At 44.6% G+C, this 23,453-nt stretch overlaps 1 protein-coding gene across 6 annotated transcripts in view; it reads right to left on the bottom strand.

The window, feature by feature from the left end:
• Positions 1-23,453, bottom strand: part of LOC140479551 (roquin-1-like) — a 120,044-nt gene that overhangs the window by 35,258 nt on the left and 61,333 nt on the right. For all 6 annotated transcript variants that reach the window (XM_072573363.1, XM_072573364.1, XM_072573362.1 and 3 more), the window contains exons 6-9: positions 21,417-21,617; positions 19,986-20,118; positions 11,526-11,644; positions 1,497-1,609 (exon numbers count right to left, since the gene is read on the bottom strand). In XM_072573363.1, coding sequence (XP_072429464.1) covers positions 1,497-1,609; positions 11,526-11,644; positions 19,986-20,118; positions 21,417-21,617 — 566 coding nt within the window. The remainder of the gene's footprint in view (positions 1-1,496; positions 1,610-11,525; positions 11,645-19,985; positions 20,119-21,416; positions 21,618-23,453) is intronic.

Genomic DNA, 23,453 nt, shown 5'->3' on the forward strand with positions numbered 1-23,453 from the left:
CAGGATTTCAACAAGGGGAGGTCATGTCTGACAAATCTGCTAGAATTCTTAGAGGAAGTAACAAGCAGGTGAGACTGAGGAGAGCCAATGGATGTTATCTACATAGACTTCAAGAATGCTTTTGACAAGGTGCCTCACAGGAGGCTACTGAGTAAGATAAGGACCCATGGTGTTAGAGGCAAGGTGCTGGCATGAATAGAAGCTTGGCTGTCTGGCAGAAAGCAGAGAGTGGGGATAAAATGGTCTTTCTCGGGATGGCAGCCGGTGTGTTCCACAAGGTTCAGTTATTAGCACCACAAATTTTCACTTTATACATTAATGATCTAGATGAACTGGAGATTAGATTAGATTCTCTACAGTGTCCACTCAACAAGTCCACACTGCCCCTCCAAAGAGAAACCCACCCAAACCCATTCCCCTACCCTATATTTACCCCTGACTAACACATCTAACACTATGGGCAATACAGCATGGCCAATTCACCTGACCTGCACATCTTTGGATTGTGGCAGGAAACCGGAGCACCCGGAGGAAACCCACGCAGACACCCGGAGCATGTGCAAATTCCACACAGATAGGTGGGAATCGAACCTAGGACCCTGGTGCTGAGAGGCAGCAGTGCTCATCACTGAGCCACCCATGCCGCCGTTGGACTGGAGTGGACAAAGTTAAAAATCACACAATACCAGGTTATAGTCCAATAAGTTTAATTGGAAGCACTGCTCCTTCATCAGGTGGTGTGGAGTACACAGTTGTAAGACACAGAATTTATAGCAAAAGTTTACAGTGCGATGTAACTGAAATTATACATTGAAAAATACCTCAATTGTTTGTTGATAGCTTCACTTCTTTCATACATAAATCACAAAACGTTCTAAGTTACATTCTCAAGTTAAATGTAACAATTGGTGTCAGCCAGATAATATATTGAAAGTGTTAGCCCAGTGTTCCCTGTCTGTGTCATAATGTTTAGACTGATTCTAATCTAAAAGTGAGTTAACAGAGTCTTGCATGGATTCATGGAGTTAGTGAGCAAAATACAACGTAAATCTGCACTGACTGAGAAATGAAATGGTACAATGGTTTGGGGAATGATATGGTTGGATGTAGTGGGAGAATGAAGTGGAAGAGCATGTCATGAAAAGCACTGGATAACTGGGATTGACAGGGGAGGGGATGAAGTGGAAGTCGAGTGACATGATGAGCACTTACCGAGGAATGAAATATGGGGAGTGATATGACAGACACTGGTGGGGGAATGAAATATGAGGGAGTAATGATTCCTTTCACATCTATTCTGAAGGGATAACACAATTAGTTCCTAATGGGGCAAACACTGACCGTTTCTGATGTTGTAACTTTGGATTATGTATGGGAGCTGTGGGGAACAATCAGCATCAAATGCTCCTTGATCAAGTGTCGATGCTGCACCCTCAGCGAGCAGCCCACCCCCAGCATTGTGGTAGGGGTAAAGTAGGAACTGGGAGGCCACTTACTTTTCAAGTTCATCCTGGGAATGGGCGAAGGTGCAGCTGGCTCCTCGAGGACAGCCTCCCCGCTGTCTCAGGTCCCGACACATGCTCGTTTTGTATTTGCTGCTCTGTGCTGACTGCGTTTTGAAAAAAACAAAGAGAGAAAGCTTGACTTGGAGGTACAGAGCCTGTAGCATTAATACTTCTTTGTTCAGAGAACCAGGCATCGCAGACAACAGCCTTAGCATTCCCTAAGGTGACTGAATCTCTCTCCTGCTGACATGCACACGCGCGCACAACACGACAAAAACAAAATCTCTGGGTTGTTAAACGGTTAGAGAGAAACCAAATCCCCCAAAGGGGGCCCTGACTGTATTAATGCTACTGGATACTTGCCTAAGAGGAGGGCCCAGGTGAAAGTGAGGACTCAGATGCTGGAGATTAGAATAAAGAGTGTGGCACTGGAAAAGCACAGCGGGTCAGGCAGCATCTGAGCAGGTGCGGGTGAAGGTAGCTGAGAGTGTAATAGCTGGATGGAGGTGGGGGTAAAGGCGATAGGTTGGAGAGGAGGTCGGAGAGGGCGGCGGAGTGGATAGTGGGAAGGAAGATGGACGGGTGGAACAGGTCATGAGGGCGGTGCTGAGTTGGAAGGTTGGAACTGGGATAAGGTGGGGAGAGGCAAAAATGAGGAAACTGGTGAAATCCACACTGATGCCATGGGGTTGGGGGCTCCTGAGGTGGAAGATGAGGCATTTTTCCTTCAGGCATCAGGTGGTAAGGGAGTGGCAATGGAGGCAGCCCAGGACCTGCATGTCCTTGGCAGAGCGGGAGGGGGAGTTGAAGTGCCCAGCCACAGGGTGGTGGGGATGGTTGGTGCAGGTGTCCCAGAGATGCTGTCTGAAGCGCTCTGCGAGTAGGCGTCCAGTTGCCCCAACGTAGATGAGACCTCATCGGGAGCGACGGATATAGTAGAGAGGGGGGCCTGGCTTGGCTGTCACACACCTTCGTGGTAAAACAGCAGACCAAAGACCATGTAAGGACTCAAGTGAATAATGAATGAAGTACTTGGAGGGGATGCCCAAGAACAGAATGCCAGCCATGGCTTGGTTACAACACCATCATCTCACAGACTCTCAGAACAGTACAGGAGCAGACTATCCCGACTGAGTCTGCGATGGCTTTTCCAAATAAAATCCAGAGATGGTCCTACTCACTTGCTCTTTTCACAAACCGGAGACTGGTTTTCCCCAAGGATAAGCCAATTCCCTTTTGAAGTAATTCATATCCGCAACGTATCAGGGAAATTCATTTCAATTCTGAACCATTTATTGTTTCAAACCTTAAATCTACACCCTCTGATTTTTTTTTTAAAAAATGCATTCATTCACGGGATGAGGGCATTGCTACTTAGGCCAACACTTGGCGCTCACCCCAGAGAGTAGTTAAGACTTAAAACACATTGCTGTGGGTCTAGAGTCACATGTTTGTCAGACAGCAGTTTCCTTCCCTAGAAGGGAATAAGTGAACCAGAGGATTTTTCTAACAATCGACAATGGTTTCATGGTCATCATTAGACTCTTCATTCCAGATTTTCTTTTTATTGAACCAAATTGCATCATCTGCAATGGCAGGATTTGAACCCAGGCCCCCAGAACATGACCTCGGTCTCCGGATTAACAGTCCAGCAATTATACCGTTAGGCCACTGCTTCTGCCTTGTCATCCAGTCTTTAGAAATTTTTAAAAGAAAATTTAATCCACCAAAAAGGTCAAGATTTCCATTAAATTCCTCTTGGCCTTCTCTGCTCAAAGCAAATTTTCCCAGCTTCTTCATTTTATCCACATAGCCGCTCAAACTATAGAAGCATTCTGGTACTGATCGTTTCATGGAATCCCTAACAGCATGGAAAAAGGCCCTTTGGCCCAACAAGTCCACACTGAACATCTGAAGAGTATCCTACACAATACCATTCCCCAACCCTATGACTCTATGTTTACCCCTAATTTACACATCCCTGAACACTATGGGCAATTTATTATGGCCAATTCAACTAAGCTGCACCTCTTTCGATTGTAGGAGGTAACTGGAGCACCCAGAGGAAACCCATACACACAGGGAGAATGTGCAAACTCCACACAGTCACCAGAGGCTGGAATCGAAGACGGTTCCTGGTGTTGTGCAGCAGCAATGCTAACCACTAAACCACTGAGCCACCCTGGTTTAACCATGGCAGTAAGAGAGTGGGATTTCTGCAAGCCATCAACTGAGCTAGCCCCAGTTCATTTTTTGAGGCAGGCATTGCCAGTGGCAGGAGTGTTATTTGAGATGCTCAACATGGGCTGATGCTCCCACGCAGTCCAGAGGGAGTGCTGTATTGTTGGATGAGATGTTAAACAGAGCTTCCCACCTGCCCTCTCAGTTACATATGAGCAAATCACATGGTCATAGAACATAGAAAGGTACAGCACAGAACAGGCCCTTGGCCCACAATGCTGTGCCGAGATCTAATCCTAATGTAAAATATAGTAACTTAACCTACACACCCCTCAACTCACTGCTATCCATGTGCATGTCCAGCAGTTGCTTCAATGTCCCTAATGACTCTGCTTCCTCACCACGGCTGGCAATGCATTCCACGCATTCAGAACTCTCTGCATAAAGAACCTACCTCCGACGTCTCCTTTATACCTTCCTCCTAATATCTTCAAACTATGACTTCTCGTACCAGTCAATCCTGCCCTGGGGAAAAGTCTCTGGCTATTGAATCTACCTATTCCTCTTATTATTTTGTACATCTCGATCAGGTCTCCTCTCCAGAGAGGAAAGTCCGAGCTTATTCAACCTTTCTTCATAAAGCAAGCCCTCCAGTCCAAGCAGCATCCTGGTAAACCTTCTTTGCACCCTCTCCAGAGCCTCTGTATCTTTCCTATAGTACGGCAGCCAGAACTGGACACAATATTCCAAGTGTGGTCTCACCAGGGACTTGTAGAGCTGCAGCAAAACCTCACGACTCTTAAACTCGATCTCCCTGTTAATGAAAGCCAAAACACCATATGCTTTCTTAACAACCCTATCCACTTGGGTGGCAACTTTGAAGGACGTACTTGCACACCCAGATCCCTCTGTTCCTCCACACTGCCAAGAATCCTGTCTTTAATCCTATATTCAGCATTCGAATTCGACCTTCCAAAATGCATCACTTCGCACTTATTCAGGTTGAACTCCATCTGCCATTTCTCAGCTCTGCATTCTGTCCATGTCGCGCTGCAGCCTGCAGTAGCCCTCTATACTATCGACGACACCTCCAACCTTGGTGTCATCTGCAAATTTACTAACCCACCCCTCAATCTCCTCATCCAAGTCATTTATGAAAACTACAAACAGCAGAGGCCCAAGAACAGAGCCCTGCGGGACCCCACTCAACACTGACCTCCAGGCAGGATACTTTCCATCTACAACTACTCTCTGCTTTCTGTCAGCCAACCAATTCTAAATCCAGATAGCCAAATCTCCCTGTATCCCATACTTCCTGACTTTACGAATGAGCCAGCTTGGTCAATATTTATTCCTTCAATCAACACACCACAAAACTCATAATTATGCTCATAATATATGTGCGCAATTTGATTTTTTGTGATTTCCTACATTACAAAACTATGTTCCAACGCTTTGGATCATCCCAATGACGAGAAAGGAATTCTATAAAAGGAACATTCTTTCTTCATGTATATGAACTAAAACCAATCACTCCATATTTGGATCAGGTTGACTGCACAATTTCATAGGTGGGGCCACACTTGGGATTCTGTGAGCAGTTAGTCTTATACTACTTGGTGATGGTAAAACAACAAAGTTCACTGGATTAACCAGAGATGAGAACTAGATGAGAGGGGTCTCCTTGAAACATGCGAGATTCCTGAAGGAGCTTGACATAGAAACTGTTCCCACTGCTGGCAGGAATCCAGAACACAGGCTAACAGCCTAAGGTTAAGAAGGGCAGGACTGATGAGTCACTTCTTCACTTAGAGTCATAGAGATGTACAGAATGGAAACAGACCCTTCGGTCCAACCCGTCCATGCCGGCCAGATATCCCAACTCAATCTAGTCCCACCTGCCAGCACCCAGTCCATATCACTCCAAACCCTTCCTATTTATATACACATCCAAATGACTCTCAAATGTTGCAATTGTACCAGCCTCCACCTCGGGCAGCTCATTCCATACATGTACCACACTCTGCACGAAAAAGTTGCCCCATAGGTCTTTCCCCTCTCACTCTCTAGTTCTGGACTCCCTGACCCCAGGGAAAAGACTTTGTCTATTGACCCTGTCCATGCCCCTCAATTTTGTAAACTTCTGTAAGGTCACCCTCCAGGGAAAACAGCCCCAGTCTGTTCAGCCTCTCCCTATAGCTCAAATTGTCCAACCCTGGCAACATCCTTGTAAATCTTCTCTGAATCCTTTCAGGTTTCACAACATCTTTCTGATAGGAAGGAGACCAGAATTGCATGAAATATTCCAACAGTGGCCTCAACCATGTCCGCAACATGACCTCTCAACTCCTGTACTCAGTACTCTGACCAATAAAGGAAAGCATACCAAACGCCTTCTTCACTATCCTATCTACCTGTGACTCTACTTTCAGGGAGCTATGAACCTGCACTCCAAGGTCTCTTTGTTCAGCAACACTCCCTAGGACCTTACCATTAGGTGTATAAATCTTGCTAAGATTTGCTTTCCCAAAATGCAGCACCTCGCATTTATCTGAATTAAACTCCATCTGCCACTTCTCAGCCCATTGACCCATCTGGTCCAGATCCTGTTGTAATCGGAGGTAACCCTCTTCGCGGTCCACTACACCCCCAATTTTGGTGTCATCCGAAAACTTACTAACTGTACCTCTTATTCTTGCATCCAAATCATTTATGTAAATGACAAAATGTAGAGGACCCAGCACCGATCCTTGTGACACTCCACTGGTCACAGGCCTCCAATCTGAAAAACAACCCTCCACCACCACCCTCTGTCTTCTACCTTTGAGCCAGTTCTGTATCCAAATGGCTAGTTCTCCCTGTATTCCATGAGATCTAACCTTGCTAATCAGTCTCCCATGGGGAACCTTGTCGAACACCTTACTGAAGTCCATATAAATCACATCTACCACTCTGCCCTCATCAATCCACTTTATTACTTCTTCAAAAAACTCAATCAAGTTTGTGAGACATGATTTCCTATGCACAAAGCCATATTGACTATCCCTAATCAGTCCTTGCCTTTCCAAATACATGTACACCCTGTCCCTCAGGATTCCCTCCAACAACTTGCCCACCACAGACGTCAGGCTAACTGGTCTATAGTTCCCTGGCTGGTCTTTACTACCCTGCTTAAATAGTGGTACCACGTTTAGCCAACCTCCAGTCTTCTGGCACCTCCCTGTGACTATTGACAATACAAATATCTCAGCAAGAGGCCCAGCAATCACTTCTCTAGCTTCCCACAGAATTCTAGGGTACACCTGATCAGGTCCTGGGGATTTATCAACCTTTACCCAAGTCAAGACATCCAGCACTTCCTCCTCTGTAATCTGGACATTTTGCAAGATGTCACCACCTATTTCCCTACAGTCTATATTTTCCATATCCCTTTCCACAGTAAATACTGATGCAAAATACTCATTTAGTATCTCCCCAGTTTTCTGCGGCTCCACACAAAGGCTGCCTTGCTGATCTTTATGGGGCCCTATTCTCTCCCTAGTTACCCTTTTGTCCTTAATGTATTTGTAAAAACCCTTTGGATTCTCCGTAATTCTATTTGCAAAAGCTATCTCATGTCCCTTTTTTGCCCTCCTGATTTCCCTCTTAAGTATACTCCTACTTCCTTTCTACTCTAAGGATTCACTCGATCTATCCTGTCTATATGCTTCCTTCTTTTTCTTAACCAAACCCTCAATTTCTTTAGTCATCCAGCATTCCCTATACCTACCAGCCTTTCCTTTCACCCTGACAGGAATATACTTTCTCTGGATTCTCGTTATCTCATTTCTGAAGGTTTCCCATTGTCCAGCTGTACCTTTACCTGTGAACATCTGCCCCCAGTCAGCTTTCGAAAGTTCTTGCCTGTTACCGTCAAAATTGGCCTTTCTCCAAATTAGAACTTCAACTTTTAGATCTGGTTGATCCTTTTCCATCACTATTTTAAAACGAATAGAATTATGGTCACTGGCCCCAAAGTGCTCCCCCACTGACACCTCAGTCACCTGCCCTGCCTTATTTCCCAAGAGTAGGTCAAGTTTTGCACCTTCTCTAGGAGGTACATCCACACTTAAAGGGTTGAGAATCTTTAGATTTCGTTGAGCCCAGAAGGTTGCATCAAGGCAGGGATGGTGAGAGTTTTGGAGAACCGGGGAAAAATCAAGAAATTTGAGGGATGGGTGGGAAATGAAGTTAAAGTTGCTAATCAGCCATGGTTGAAGTGAATGACAGGATAGGCCTGAGGGGTCATATGGTTTACTCCTACTCCAGTTACTTATGTAGGATTTTCTTTGGTTCTGAAAAGATAAAATCAACTATGCGATGGTATTCTATAAAAGCAACGCATTATAGTTATTACATCAGGGAGCAGTGAGATATGGTTTCTACTTCACTCTTGTGAGCTCCACACCTCTGCTGCATCACTGCAAACAGGTACTGAATAAGTTGTGAAGAAGGCATGATGTGGTAAAGTCTGTATTGGACTCGGGTGGACAAAGTTAAAAATCACACAACACCAGATTATCGTCCAACAGGTTTATTTGGAAGCACTAGCTTTCGGAGTGCTACTCCTTCGTCAGGTGGAAGATCATAGGACACAGAGTTTATAGCAAAAGATTACAGTGTCATGCAACTGAAATGAGATATTGAGCAAACCCGAATTGTTAAGTTTTTGGTCCTATAGGGTTGCAAGGTTTGGTTCATTAATATGTAAATCCCAGAACTTCCTTTTAAGTCATCTTCTCGAGATAACTTTAGGTTTTGTAACAAAAGGTGACATCTCAGCACAGACAATGCATTCAAGGTGAGGTTAGAGTCTGTCTGTATCCCAATCTTGAGTCAAACTGGTTCTATTTTCTAGTGGAATTTAGATGTATTGACAACCTGCAGATTATGCACTTTTTGAGCAAAATAGAATATATCTGCAAATATAATTCTGTATATACAAACTCAACCCATAGATTTCTGTGTGTGCACAAGCATGAGAGAGACATAGAGCAAGTGTGCATGTGTATGTGAAAGGGTGCCCGTTTGCGCGAGTGAAAGCTTGGTACAGCGTATGTGGATGTGATGGAGTATAAGCCTGTCGGGATGGGGAGGGTGTCGAGTGAGGGGGGCAATTGAGAGAGCGTGTCTACGTGAGAGAGTGTATGTAGGAGTGTGTCTGAACGTGCGCTCATGTGAAAGAGAGAGAATGTATAGAGTAGTGGGATCACCTGTAGTGTGACACAAACCCAAGAAGTCCGCCTTGGAGGACAGACACCCGAAGATCCGAGGCCGAATGTCCCTGACCGCTGAAGTGCTCTCTGACTGGGAGGGAGCATCCCTGTCTGTTGATTGTTAAGCGAAGTCCGTCTTAGCGTCTGTTTGGTCTCGCCAAGGTACCATGCCTCAGGGCATCCTTGCCTGCAGCGCATGAGATAGATAACATTGGCAGAGTCACATGAGTATCTGCTGCGTAGACGGTGGGTGGTGCCCCCAAGGGTAATGGTGGCATCCATGTTGACACTGACACGTCTTGCAATGTTCGACATGACAGGGTTGCAGAGTGTTGTGGTCGATGTTGTCCTGAAAGCCGGCCAGTTTGCTGTGAACAACCGCCTGTTTAAGGTTTAGTGGTTGATTAAAAAGCGAGAAGTGGAGGCATAGGGATGATCTTGGAGAGATGCCCATCCTCATTGATAATGTGTTGCAGGCTGTGAAGAACATGTAGTTTTTCAGCTCTTGGGAAGTACTGGACAATGAAGGGTATCCTATCGGTTCTGTGTGTCTCACTGCTGAGGAGGTCATTACGGATTCTCGCTGTGACACGTCAGAACTGGTGATTGATGAGTTGAGCATTGTACCCAGTTCTTACGGAGGCATCCTTGAGCACCTTCAGGCATCTGTCATGTTCCTCCTCATCTGAACTGACCCTGTGCATGTGGAGAGATTGTCCGTAGGGGGATGGCTATTTTAATGTGTTTTGAGTGGAAGCTAAAGAAGTGTAGCATTGTGAGGTTATCAAGGGGTTTGCAGTTGAGTGAGGTACTGTGCTGCTTTTATCTTTGATGGAGATGCAAGTGTCCAAGAATGAGACTGATGGTGGGATGAAACTTGTTGCTATCACTGTGTCGTTGTTTCAGTGACTCCTCGCCATGGATCCAGAGAAAGGAAAGGTCGTCAATATATCTGGTGTATAGTATTGTTTGGAGGTCCTGTGCAGCAAAGAAGTCTTGTTCCAACTTGTGCATGAAAATATTGGCATAATGGTGTGCAAATTTGGTCCCCATGGTTGTTCTGTGTGTCTGGATGAAGAACTGGTTGTCAAAGGTGAAAATGTTGTGGTCAGGAACGAAGCAGATGAGTTGAAGGACGGTGCTCAGATATTGGCAGTAGTTGGTATTGAGTACTGAAGCTGTAGCAGTGAGACTGTCATTGTGGGGGATGCTGGTGTAGAGAGCGGGAACGCCCACTTTGACGAGGAAGGTTCCCGGTTCGACTAGTCCGGGGGTGCTGAGTTTCTGTGAGAAATCTGTAGTGTTGCGACAGAAGCTGGAGGTCCCTTGTACAATGGGTTTCAAGATGCCTTCGACATAGCCAGTGAGGTTCTCAGACATTGTAGCTTCCAGGTGTGTTGGCGCTGCATATCTTCAGGAGGTAAGAGAAGTCCCCTACACGCAAATTGCACAGGATGACAGCAAATAGGGAATCCTGAAGGACTGGATCAAAAAGTCTTGATCAATGTGTTTAATTCACTGGTGTGTTCTTCCATCAGATCAGCCAGTAGTTGCCTGTAGTGTTCCTGGTTGTTCAGTTGTTGGTATACTTACTTGCAGTAATCGGTGTTATTTTGAATGACGATAGCTCCTCCTTTATCTGCTGGCTTGATGACAATGTTGCGATTGGTTTTGAGAGCACGGATGGCATTGTGTTGTGACTGGGTGATGTTTGGGTGAGAAACGTGGGTTTCTTCCAGGTGCTCCGGTTTCCTCCCACAGTCCAAAGATGTGCAGGTTAGGTGAATTGGCTGTACTAAACTGCCTGTAGTGTTAGGTGCATTTTGTCAGGGGTAAAATGTAGGGGAATGGGTCTGGCTGGGTTGCTCTTTGGAGGGTCGGTGTGGACTTTTTGGGCCGAAGGGCCTGTTTCCACACTGTCGGGAATCTAAAAAATGACGACTTAAAAGTAGTTCTGGGATTTACATATTAATGAACCGAAATTTGCAACCCATTCCAAAAAGACTCAACAATCCAGATTTGTTCAATGTATCATTTCAGTTGCATGACGCTGTAATCTTTTGCTGAAAATTGTGTCTTATGACCTTACACTCCACAACCACCTGGTAAAGGGGCAGCGCTCTGAAAGCTAGTGCTGCCAAATAAACCTGTTGGACTATAACTTGGTGCTGTGCGACTTTTAACTGTGAAGCAGGCAGCACTGTGCACAGACAGACAGAGTTCAGAAAGAGCTTGGTCTGCGCCCGTTTGAAGTTGGGAGTGCAGCAGACTATTTGTGCACAGTGAGTTCTGACCGACAGCAATGCGACATTGAACTGCGAAGCTGAAAGATCAATACTCAGACCTGAAGGCAAGTGCGTTTCCACTGACCCATGCACAGAATGATTCCAGTGCAGAAAATGGGAGTCACGTCAAAATGTGAAAACAAGAAAAGCTTTAAATATTCAGATCAGCCAACATTTGTTGAGAAAGAGAATTAACATTTCAGGTCAATGACCTACCATCAGAACTATTAGCATTTATGGTATTCAGCTTTCTAACTGTTTGTCAAGTCCACATTCAGTGTTGGTCACAGTTTCCTTACCTGTTGTTGGTCAGTGCCTTTCTTGCTGTGGTTCTGTATAAAATCCACCAGGCCATGCACTACAGTCTTTACTGCCACCAGGCCACATTCCAGCTGCTCCCATGTTGGAGGAGGGGCATCTGCAGAAATAACAGAAGATCAGGAAGTTATACAAAGAGAACAATAGAGAACATTGCAATTAGCAAATTGAACTCACACTTAGCAAGAGGAACGCCCAGAATCCTCTCACTGACAGGACAGGGACCTGGGCTGAAAGCACTAACGTAGGTACAGCAGGTCATAATGAGGACAAATGGGATTTTGGCATATTTTTACTGAAGGAATGGAGCATAAAAGTGGTGTCGAAGTTGTGCAAGATATTGGGGAGACCGTTTCTGGAGCAGTGTACAGTTCTGATCCCTTAAGGATGTGCAGTTAATCCTCTATCTCAAATTCATGATTCGTGAATTTGCCTAACACACCAAACGTAAGTGGCAACAAAATTCAATATCTGCTGAAAAACTCACGTATCCATGATTTCTAACTTATCTTTAACATTTATTGTAAAATGAGCTCCAGATTCTCAAAATGTCATCATTTGCTGAGGCTCTCAGAAATGGAATCCTCACGGATAGGGAGGATTGACTGCAATTGTATTGGAGGCAGTTCGGAGGAGGGTCTCTAAACTAGCTCCAGAGATGAAAAACTCAGCTTACGGGGAAACTTTGAGCATTTCTGGCCTATACACTGTACAATAGAGAAGAACGAAATTCTGGCCGTAAGTTTGCTCGCTGAGCTGCAAGGGTTGTTTTCAGATATTTTGTCACCTTACTGGGTAACCTCAACAGTCAGCCTCTGGTGAAGCGCTGGTGATATGTCCCACTTTCTATTTGTGTATTTAGGTTTGTTTGGGTGGGCGATGTCATTTCTGGTTCTTTTTCTCAGAGGATGGTAGATGGGATCCAAACTGACGTGTTTATTGATAGAATTCCAGTTGGAATGCCATGCTTCAAGGAATTCTCGTCCGTGTCTGTTTGGCTTATCCTAGGATGGATGTGTTGTCCTTCTTTGTCTGTTTGTAAGGATATTAGTGATAGTGGGTCATGTTTTTTTGTGGCTAGTTGATGTTCACGTATCCTGGTGGCTAGTTTTTTGCCTGTTTGTCCAGTGTAGTGTTTGTTACAGTCCTTGCAAGGTACCATATAAATGACATTAGTTTTGCTTGTTGTCTGTATAAGGTCTTCCAAGTTCATTGGCCACTGTTTTAGTAGGTTTGTGGGCTACCGTGATGCCAAGAGGTCAGAGTAGTCTGGAAGTCATTTCAGAGATGCCTTTGATGTAGGGTAAAGTGGCGTGTTGTGTCTGCTTGTTTGGGTTTGTTGCTGAGCAATTGGTGGTCTGTGTTTATTGGGTATCTTCTTGAATATGCCGTATAGGCATTTCTCTTCTGCTCTTCATAGTTCCTCGGTGCTGCAGTGTGGGGTAGCTCATTGAAATAATGCCCTAATGCAGTTCCTTTTGTGGGTGTTGGGATGATTGCTTCTGTCATTAAGTATTTGGTCCATGTGTGTTGGTTTCCTGTAGACACAGGTTTGAAGTTCCCCGTTGATTGTTCGCTCTACTGTGACATGCAGGAATGGCAGTTTGTTGTTGTTCTCCTCCTCTTTTGTGAATTTTATGCCAGTGAGGATATTATTGATGGTGTTGTAGGCTTCCTCTAATTTGCTTCGTTTTGTGATGACAAAGCTATCAACCACATTGCAGATCCAAAGTTTGAGATGGATGGTTGGGAGAACTGCTTTGCAGTCTCTATATTACCACGCCCGCTAGGAACTCTGATACTGGCGATCCCATGGGTATTCCATTGATTTGTTTGTCGGTCTTGAATGTGAAGTGGGTGGTAAGGCACAGGTCCACGAGCTTGACAATGTTATCTTTGCAGATGACATCGGCGCTGTCTGGTGTTTGTATCTTTGGTTGCTCTTGTAGCGTCATCAGTGTTTCTTTGGAACACCCATGGGATCACCAATATCAGGGTTCCTAGCAGACGTGGTAATGCAGAGACTCGAAAAAAAACAGCTCTCCCAACTATCCAAACCAAACTTTGGATCCGCTACGTGGATGACACCTGTCATCACCAACGAAGCAAATTAGAGGAAACCTACAACACCATCAATAATATCCTCACTGGCATAAAATTCACAAAAGAGAGCAACAAACTGCCATTCCTAGATGTTACAGTAGAGTAAATGTTCAACGGGGAACTTCAAACGTGTGCCTATAGGAAAACAACACACACTGACCAAATACTTAACTACAGATGCAATCATCCCAACACCCACAAACGGAGCTGCATTAGGACATTTCAATGAGCTACCACACACTGTAGCAGCGAGGAGCTATTAACAACAGAAATACCTACACAGCATATTCAATTCGAACAGATACCTAACATAAACAGTCTGCCGATTCCTCAGCAACAAACTCAAACAAGCAGACACAACGTGCCCAAAATCCCTCGCCACTTTACCCTACAAAGACATCTCTGAAATGACTTCCAGACTACTCAGATCTCTTGGCATCACGGTAGCCCACAAACCTACCAACACACTACAACAGCGGCTAATGAATTTAAAAGACCCTATTCAGGCAACAAGCAAAACGAATGCCGTTTACAAAATACCTTGCAACAACTGTAACAAACACTACATCGGATAAACAGGCAGACGAGACCAGGATACATGAACATCAACTAGCCACAAAAAGACATGACTCACTGTCACTAATATCCTTACAAACTGACAAAGAAGGACACCACATCGACTGGGACAACACATCCATCCTAGGACGAGCCAAACAGACACGGACAAGAATTCCTTGAAGCATGGCATTCCAACCAGAACTCTATCAATGAACACGCCGATTTGGATCCCATCTACCATTCTCTGAGGAAAAGAACAGGAAATAACATTGCCCACCCAAAGAAACCTAAACACACAAATAGAAAGTGGGACATACCATCAGCGCTTCACCAGAGGCTCACTGATGATGTTACTTTGTAAGGTGATGAAATGTCTGAAAACCAATCCAGCTCAGCGAGCAAACTTGCATCCAGAACCTCAACCTGAACTACAAATCTTCTCAAAGATCACACACATAATGGAGGTATTTAAGATAGAGTTGTAGAATTGTACAGCATGGAAACAGATGCTTTGGTCCAATGTGCCCATGCTGAACAGATATCCTAAGTTAATCTGGGCCTGTTTGCCAGTATTTGGCCCATAACTCTTTCTATTCATACAGACATCCAGATGCTTTTTTAAATGCTGTAACTGTATCAGCCTTCACCACTTCCTCTGGCAGCTCATTCTATACATGCACCACCCTCTGGGTGAAAACGTCACAGAGATCTCTCTATTTCTGGACTCCCCTGCTCTGGGGAAAAGACCTTGGCTATTTACCTTATCCATGCCCCTCATGATTTTATAAATCTCTGTAAGGTCACCTCTCAGCCTCAGACACTGCAGGGAAAATAGCCTCAGCCTATTCAACCTCCCCCCATAGCTTAAACCCTCCAATCGCAGCAACATCCTTGTAAATCTTTTCTGAATCCTTTCAAGTTTCACAGCATCCTTCCTTCGGCAGGGTGATGTTAAAGGGGAATGACAAAGTGGACAGAGGATGACTCCCCCGTGTGGGGAAATCTAGAGCGAGAGGTCATAGTTTTAGGATATAGGGTAGCAGGTTTAAAACCGAGATGAGGAGGAATCATTTCTCTCAAAGGGACAGGAACCTATGGAATTCACTACCAGAGAATGCTGGCATACTGAATAAATGTAAGGAGGAAATAGACTTTTAATCCTTATTGGGTTAAAGGGTTATAGGGAACGGATGGGAAAGTGGAGCTGAGGCAGAGATGAGATCAGCCATGATCGTGTGAAATGGTAGAGCAGGCTCAAGGAGCTGAATTGCCTGCTTCTGCTACTAGATCTTATGGGACAGCTCCTTGCAGCAGACTAAAATATTCCCAAGGTGTTTCACTGAACTGACTATCAAACAAAACATAGCAAGCCAAAGGTCACTTAGGTCAAGTGACCAAAATACTAAGTAGGCTTTAAGGAAGGCGGTGTATGTAAGCAAAGGTAAAGAGAGGGTATAAATATGACCTGACAGCTGCTGTGGGCTGAGGATGGTACAATCCATGCCAGCCATCCTTCGCCATTAGTTATCATCTGCAGCTGGTGGAAACTCAGGCAGTATGGAGGCCATTGCATCACGACCACATTTATGGCACAGAATGATCACGTCGAGGTTTCGCTGTAAAGTCCTCGAGAAAATGCCAAGATTTATAACTGGGTACAATAAGGTGCAGCTTCCAACTTCCAAAGCTCATCCAACCCGTCTCAGGCTGGCCATATCTTACTTCCACTCCTATGTCTTATGGTCTTATCTGCAACCTATATCTTAAATGGAACTGAGTTCTTTTTGCTCATCACTCTTGCACTTGCTGAGCTATTCTGAAGCTCACAGAATCATGTAGTACCAAGGAGGCTCTTTGGCTCATCGAATCTGTAGAGCTAAAAAGGTATAACTACTAACCACGCGAGTCCCACTTTCCCATACTAGGCCCACAGCCTTGAACGCTATGACACTTTAAGTGATCATCCAAGTACTTTTAAAAAGGGTTCGGAGAAAGTGAAAGACTGTGGATGCTGGAGATCAGAGTTGAGAGTGCATTGCTGGGAAGGCACAGCAGGTCAGGCAGCATCCGTGGAGCAGGAGAATTGACGTTTCGGACATAGGCCCTTAGTTAGAAAATGAATCCTTAGGAAGGGCTTATGCCCAAAACGTCGATTCTCTTGCTCCTCGGATGCTGCCTGACCTGTTGTGCTTTCCCAGCAACACGTTCTCGATTTTTTAAAAGGGTGAGAGTTTCCACCTCAACTACCCTCCCAGGCTGTGCATTCCTCCAGTGAAGCAGTCCCCTTCAAATCTCGGAGATGTACAGCACGAAAACAGACCCTTCAGCCCTACTCGTTCATGCAGACCAGATACCCTCACCTCATCTTGTCCCATTTGCCAGCAGTTGGCCCATATCTCTCTAAACCCTTCCCATTCGTATACCCATCTGGACACTTTTTAAGTGTTGTAATCGTACCAGCCTCCATCACTTCCTTTGACAGCTCATTCCAACTGCGCACCACCCTCTGAATGAAACAGTTGCTCCTTAGGTTCCTTTTAAGTTTTTCCCCCTCTCTCCCTAAACCTATGCCCTCTAGTTCTGGACTCCCCCACTCCAGGGAAAAGACTGTCTATTTACCCTATCCATGCTCCTCATGATTTTATAAACCTCCAAAAAGGTCACCCCTCCGCCTCTGATGCTCCAGGGAAAACAGCCCCAGCCTGTTCAGCCTCTCCCTATAGCTCAAATTCTCCAACCCTGGCAACATCCTTGGAAATCCTTTCTGACCCTTTCAAGTTTCACAACATCTTTCCGATAGGAAGGAGACCAGAATTGCACGCAATATTCCAACAGTGGCCTAACCAATGTCCTGTACAGCTGCAACATGACCTCCCAACTCCTGTACTCAATACTCTGACCAATAAAGGAAAGCATACCAAATGACTTCTTCACTATCCTATATATCTGCGACTTCACTTTTTTTCCAGTGGACTCAACAGACCCACTTCCATCCTATTCTCCCCACCCCCAAACCTCAAGTTGCTGTAGTCTTGTTCAACATTCAATACTCTGGTATCTCAGCTCTCTGCTAAATCTAGCCTCAAGCAACCCTCATTTAATCGCTCCACCATTGGCGACAATCTTTGGCTATCCAGGCTGCAAGCTCTGGAATTCCCTGCATGGAAAAAGGCCCTTTGGCCCAAACTAGTCCATGCGACCATGGTGCCCACTCAGCTAGTTCCAATTGCCCACATTTGGCCCGTATCCCTCCAGACCCTTCCCATCCACATACCTATCCAAATGAACCAATGCATGCATAGCTCTCTGCAGAGTGTTTTGCTTCATCTTTAGCCACTGGTGAAGTTCCAGAAGACTGGAGTGTTGCTAATGTTCTTCTATTGTTTAAGAAAGGTAGCAAAGACAAGCCAGGAAACTGCAGGCTAGTGAGCCTGACATCAGTGGTAGGCAAGTTGTTGGAGGGGATACTGAGGAACAGGATCGACCAACATTTAGATAATCAAGTCTGATTAGGGACAGTCAGTATTTGTGTATTTGTATTTGTGCATGGGAAGTCATGTCTGACAAATCTTTTAGAGTTTTTCAAAGAGATAACCAAGAGGATGGATGAGGGTAGGGCAGTGGATGTTGTCTATATGGACTTCAGTAAGGCCTGTGACAAAGTCCCACACGGCAGACTAGTTATGAAGGTTAGGGTGCATGAGATCCAGGGAGAGCTAGCTAATTGGATTCAAAATTGGCTTGATAGTAGGAAGCAGAGGGTGATAGCTAAAGGTTGTTTCTCAAACTGGAGATCTGTGACGAGTGGTGTGCCACAGGGATTGGTGTTGGGACCTTTGCTATTTGTTATTTACATAAATAGTCTGGATGCAAATGTACAAGTATTAGTACAAGGCTTAGAGGTGGCAAATGGAGTTTAATGCAGCAAAGTGTGAGGTGATTCACTTTGGAAGGAGTAACAGGAATAAAGAGTATGGGGCTAATGGTAAGATTCTTGGTGGTATAGATAAACAGATCGAGCTCTGTGTCCATGTGCGTGGATCCCTGAAAGTTGCCAACCAGGTTGATAGGGTTGTTATGAAGGCATAGAGGGATTGAGTTTCAGATCCATGAGGTCATGCTGCAGCTGTACAAACCTCTAGTGCAGCGCCACTTGGAATACGGCGTACAGTTCTAGTCACCGCATTACAGGAAGGATGTGGAAACACTGGAAAGGGTTCAGAGGAAATTTACCAGGATGTTGCCTAGTATGGAGGGAAGGTCCTTTGAGGAAAGGCTGAGGGGCTTGAGGCTGTTTTCATTAGACAGAAGAAGGTTGAGAGGCGACTTAGTTGAGATATAGAAGTAAACTAGAGGGTTAGATGGAGTGGACAGAGAGAGCCTTTTTCATCAGATAGCAATGGCTAGCATGAGAAGATATAGTTTTAAATTGAGGGGTGATTGATATAGACAGATGTCAGAGGTAGCTGCTTTACTCAGTAGTAGGGGTGTGGAACTACCTGCTTGCAACAGTAGTAGACTCGCCAACTAAAGGCATTTAAATAGTCATTGGATAGACATATGAATTAAAGTGGAATAATGTAGGTTAGATGGGCTTCAGATTAGTTTCTCAGGTCAGCATAACATTGAGTTGAAGGGCCAGTACTGCACTGTAATTGTCTATGTATACGGATGATACAAAATCATCGACAGCGAGGAAGGTTATCCAAAATAACAGGTGGATCTTGATCAGATGGGAAAGTGGGCTGAGGACTGGCAAATGCAATTCAACACAGCTAAGTGTGAAGTGTTGCACTTTGGAAAGTCAAACCAAGGTAGGACTTATACAGTAAATGGTAAGGTCCTGAAGAGTGTTGTGGAACAGAGGGACCGAGGAATACAAGTATATAGTTCTTCGAAAGCTCACTACAGGTAGATAGGGTGATGAAGGCGGCATTTAGCATGTTGGTCTTCATTGGTGGAAGCATCGAGTATAGGAGTTGAGATACTATGTTAGAGTCGTGTAAGTCATTGATGAGGCTGCACTTCGGAGTATCGTGTGCAGTTTTGTTTGCCCCGTTATAAGAAAGATGTAGTTAAACTGAAAAGAGTGCAAAGATGATTTACGAGGATGTTGCCAGAACTTGGCATGAGCTATAAGGAGAGGTTGGTCAGAAAAGAACTTTATTCCTTGGAATGTATGAGAATGAGGGGTGACTTACTGAAGTGTATAAAATCATGAGGGACACAGATAGGATGAATGCTAATATTCTTTTCCCAGGGGAATTGAAAACTAGAGAGGGCATAGGTTTAAAGATGAGAAGGGCAAGATTTGAGGAGGACCCGAGGGACAACTTCACGATTCACAGAGTGGTGCGTATATGGAATGGGCTGCCAGAGAGAGTGGCAGGTATAACAGATACATTTAAAAAAACATTTGGATAGGTACACAAATGGAAGGATCTTGAAGCAAATGGAACTAGCTGAATGGGCACCATGGTCAGTATGGACTAGTTTGGGCTGAAGGGCCTGTTTCCATGTTGTATTACTCGATAAAACTCTCCACCTCGCTACTTATTTCCTGATAACTGCCTTGTGACTCAGTGTCAACATTTGTTTGTTAACATGAGACTTACTGGGAGCATTTTCTTATATTAAAGGCACTACATCAATATACGTTGCTCTTGTTGGTTATGAGAATGATGATACTGATGGGTATGTGTTAATTCCCGAGAGCTGGGGCAATGTGAGAGGTGACTAGTTTTTAAGACATTTGACAAATGAACAACTGTTTTCAGTACCTGGACTGGGGTCAATGTTGGCCAGTAACTCGAGGTGTGGACGAAGCCGGTTCAGATTGGCAGGGTCTCCAGTTCGTTGAAGGGCAATTGTCAGCTCCTGAACGCTCTGTGCGAAGGAGGCAGGCGTCTGCAGCTGTAAATAAAGAACACACAGGGAAGCTCAATCATAACCAACCTTCACAAAATTCCCCCACAGCTCCACATCATCCAGCTGACATCACAAGACATCTAAGTCTTGAGCAAACCTGCTCAATCAGAAGAGCACGAGTAACAGTTAAAGAACACAGTACAGAATCAGACAGATATCTGATAAGCCCGTCTCTTTTGAATGAACGTAACTAGCTCTCCATCAATACTCGCCATCCAGAGGCAGGCGTTTAGCAGAAAAAGCCCTGCAAACTACTGAGGAGTTAATTTACTGTTTGAATTTCAATCCTGATTTGGGACCACTCCACATGGCATAGTGTTGGGCTTAAAAAAAAATCTCCAAGCCAGATCATTAAGGGTTAATTGGACATGTCAATGCGTAATGACGGAAGTAGAAAATTATACAGAAAGCAGGCCTAGTGCTAAAGCAACCGGTTTTGGCTGGAAGGTCACTGCACTAATGTGGGCTGGGAACTGGGAAATCAGGCTATTGTACAGCTAACACAAAGATGGCTGTAATTATTTGAACAATGGAACACCTGGGAATGTACTGGAAGTGCTATGAAATCGTGATAGAGCACACAACATTAGATTCAGCCCAGCATTAATAGCAGGGGCTTTGCCCACTCATTGGACTGTCATCACTGGCCCAGGACACTCAAACCCAGTCCACGGATCTTCACCAGCGGACTGGGGCTCGTGAGGCTGGTGCTGTAGAATCCTAGATAGAGGTCCAAGTGCCACCATCACCAGTCCCCGACGAGTAGAAAGGTAGTGATGTGCATTAGCTTGGATCTGTATAAGTAGTTTGAGCGAATAGATTCGCTCAGTAGTTTTTTATATACGTACACATTTCTATTAATTAAAGCTAATAACTGATGCGCATTCAAGTGCATGTCACGTATTCATTTTGATCAGACCTTAAAAGAACCCATTAGATACTTGCGGCCTAACAATATACATAGACTGAAGTGAATTTTATAGAGTTATATATATATGCAGTCATACCTGCCCCCACCTTCAGGCCGGTTTTCTCGTTAACAGAGCTTCCGGGACTCTACTCCACACGCCACAAGCAACGAGAAAAGTCCTGCATTTGCAGGAACAGCCTTATGTACACCCTCCCCGATCACACACACTACCCATCCATTTAATCCCCTTTCTCACTCCATATACACTCTCCCCTATCACAGACCTTTCTTTCAGAGGGGATAGTTGTCTTAGCAGTTTGCTATGCATTTCCTTCAATTTTCTGGATAAAACAAAAAGCTTAAGCTGTCGTACCTTGTCAATAATGGACTGCATGTGAGATTTGTGTGACAGGTCTCCATAAAGGAGAGAAGACCACTGGTCAGGAGCAATGCGAAGGCCAGCTTCCATGGCGATCTGCACAATCTGAGAGTCATGCTCCCGCCGTAGTGCTTCATATGTCCGAAACTCCTCTTTCAGTTGCATCAGAGAGGAATCTTCATCTCGCTTTGTGACCTGCAACAAAGACTTGGGAACTAAGCAAGCATCAGACGCAGGCTCAGGAACTAAGTAACCATTAAACAGACTGAAATAAATCAAGACCTAACTGTTGAACACAGTACCAGGAATAAATTAACAATAAAAAATGGTGAGGAAATTTGTTTGGCTCTAACAAAATCATACAGCATATAGAGGTCAATTGTGTCCGTGCCTTTAGTAAAATCCCTCAATTAAACCAACTTCTCCCTCCAAATGGCCCCTACAATGTTTTCTTTTAATCTATTTGTCTAATTAATTCATGGAAGTTGATAAAGAATCTGCTTGGATTACCCTTTGAAGCAGAGCATTCTAGATCACAACACACTATGTAAAATAAATCCTCATCCTGCCTCTGGTCTTTTGCAAATTTTCATTAATCCAAGTCCCACTGGTCACCAGATCTCTTGCCACTGGAAACGGTGTTTCTTTATATACACTGTGAACGCCTCATTTGAAACTGCGATTAATTCTTCCATGTATCTCCAACTGCCATGTACTTGGCCATTTCACCAGTCTTTTGGTACCCTTCTGTAGTCAGCTACTATCCTTCTCATTGTTTAATACACTAATTTACATTATGTAGTGGCAGGGATATGGTCGGACAACCCCAATCATTTGGCAGGAGCATTAGCAGTCAAATGTTAATCAGGCCACCGACCACAGAAGCACTACAATGAAGGGAGTAAGGCTGTTCTGCCCATCATGTCTGCATGATATCAAATAAAGATTTTACTAAAAGGCTTTTCCCTCACCTTGTCTTTTTTCCCCCAAACGTTAGTCCAATTCCATTTTGAATGCTACTACTGAGCCCAAGGATAACATTAGAAGAATGACAATAGCTTGGTTGAAGAGGTAGATAATAGACAGCATCTTAAAAAGGTGGAAAGGGGAGATAGATGTAGAGGCTTATTAATGAAGGATTTCCAGAACTTAGGGCAGGGTCACCACTGTTGGAGGGATAATAATGAAGGTCAAAACTGGAAGAGCACAGAGATCTCAGAGGGTTGGAAAGAAGTTTCAGACATATTTCGGGGTGAGGCCATGCATAGATTTGAAACAAGGATGAGAACTAAAACATGCAGTGTTTCTGGAGCAGGATCAATATGGCCTCGTGAGGAAGATCCATGATAAATAAATGGGATTTGATAAGAGTTAGGATACAGGCAGAAGTGTTTTGATGAGCTCAAGGATAGAAGCCAGGAAAGCTCTGCAGATATGCATTGAAACACTGATTCCAAAGGTAATGAAAGACATGATCTGTTCAGCAGCAGAAGGGCTGAGAGGAGGAGAGATGCTATGGAAGTGCAACTTGATGGTTTTAATGATGGACTGGATGCAAGGTCTGAAGCTCACCTTGTGAAACATAGGATCTCAAGGTTGGCAACAGTGTGGACCATCACACATTGGTCTGGGGAGTAGAGGTAGTCAGGGTGACTAGGATCAAAGGCAAATGCTATATTCTTCCCATTGTTAACTCAGGAAATTTCTACCGCACCAATATTGGACAAAAGACACACAGGGTGATAAATCCAGGCTATTGGAGACGTTGCGTGAGGATGGTGGCGAGTCATCTATGTATATGTTGGGAGTGTTGTAGAAGGACCTGGGGTTCAAGTGCATAATTTTGTAAAGCTTGCATGACATGTAGACAGGGTGGTTAAAAAGGCATTTAGTGCATTTGCCTTCATTGGCTAGTCCACTGAGTATAGGAATTGGGAAGTCATATCGAGGCTGTCAGAACATTGATGAGGCCTCTTCTGGAATACTGTGTATAGTTCTGGTCGTCCAGTTATAGAAAGGATATTAAACCGG

The sequence above is a fragment of the Chiloscyllium punctatum genome, chromosome 7 (assembly GCF_047496795.1).
Source record: "Chiloscyllium punctatum isolate Juve2018m chromosome 7, sChiPun1.3, whole genome shotgun sequence".
NCBI lineage: Eukaryota > Metazoa > Chordata > Chondrichthyes > Orectolobiformes > Hemiscylliidae > Chiloscyllium > Chiloscyllium punctatum.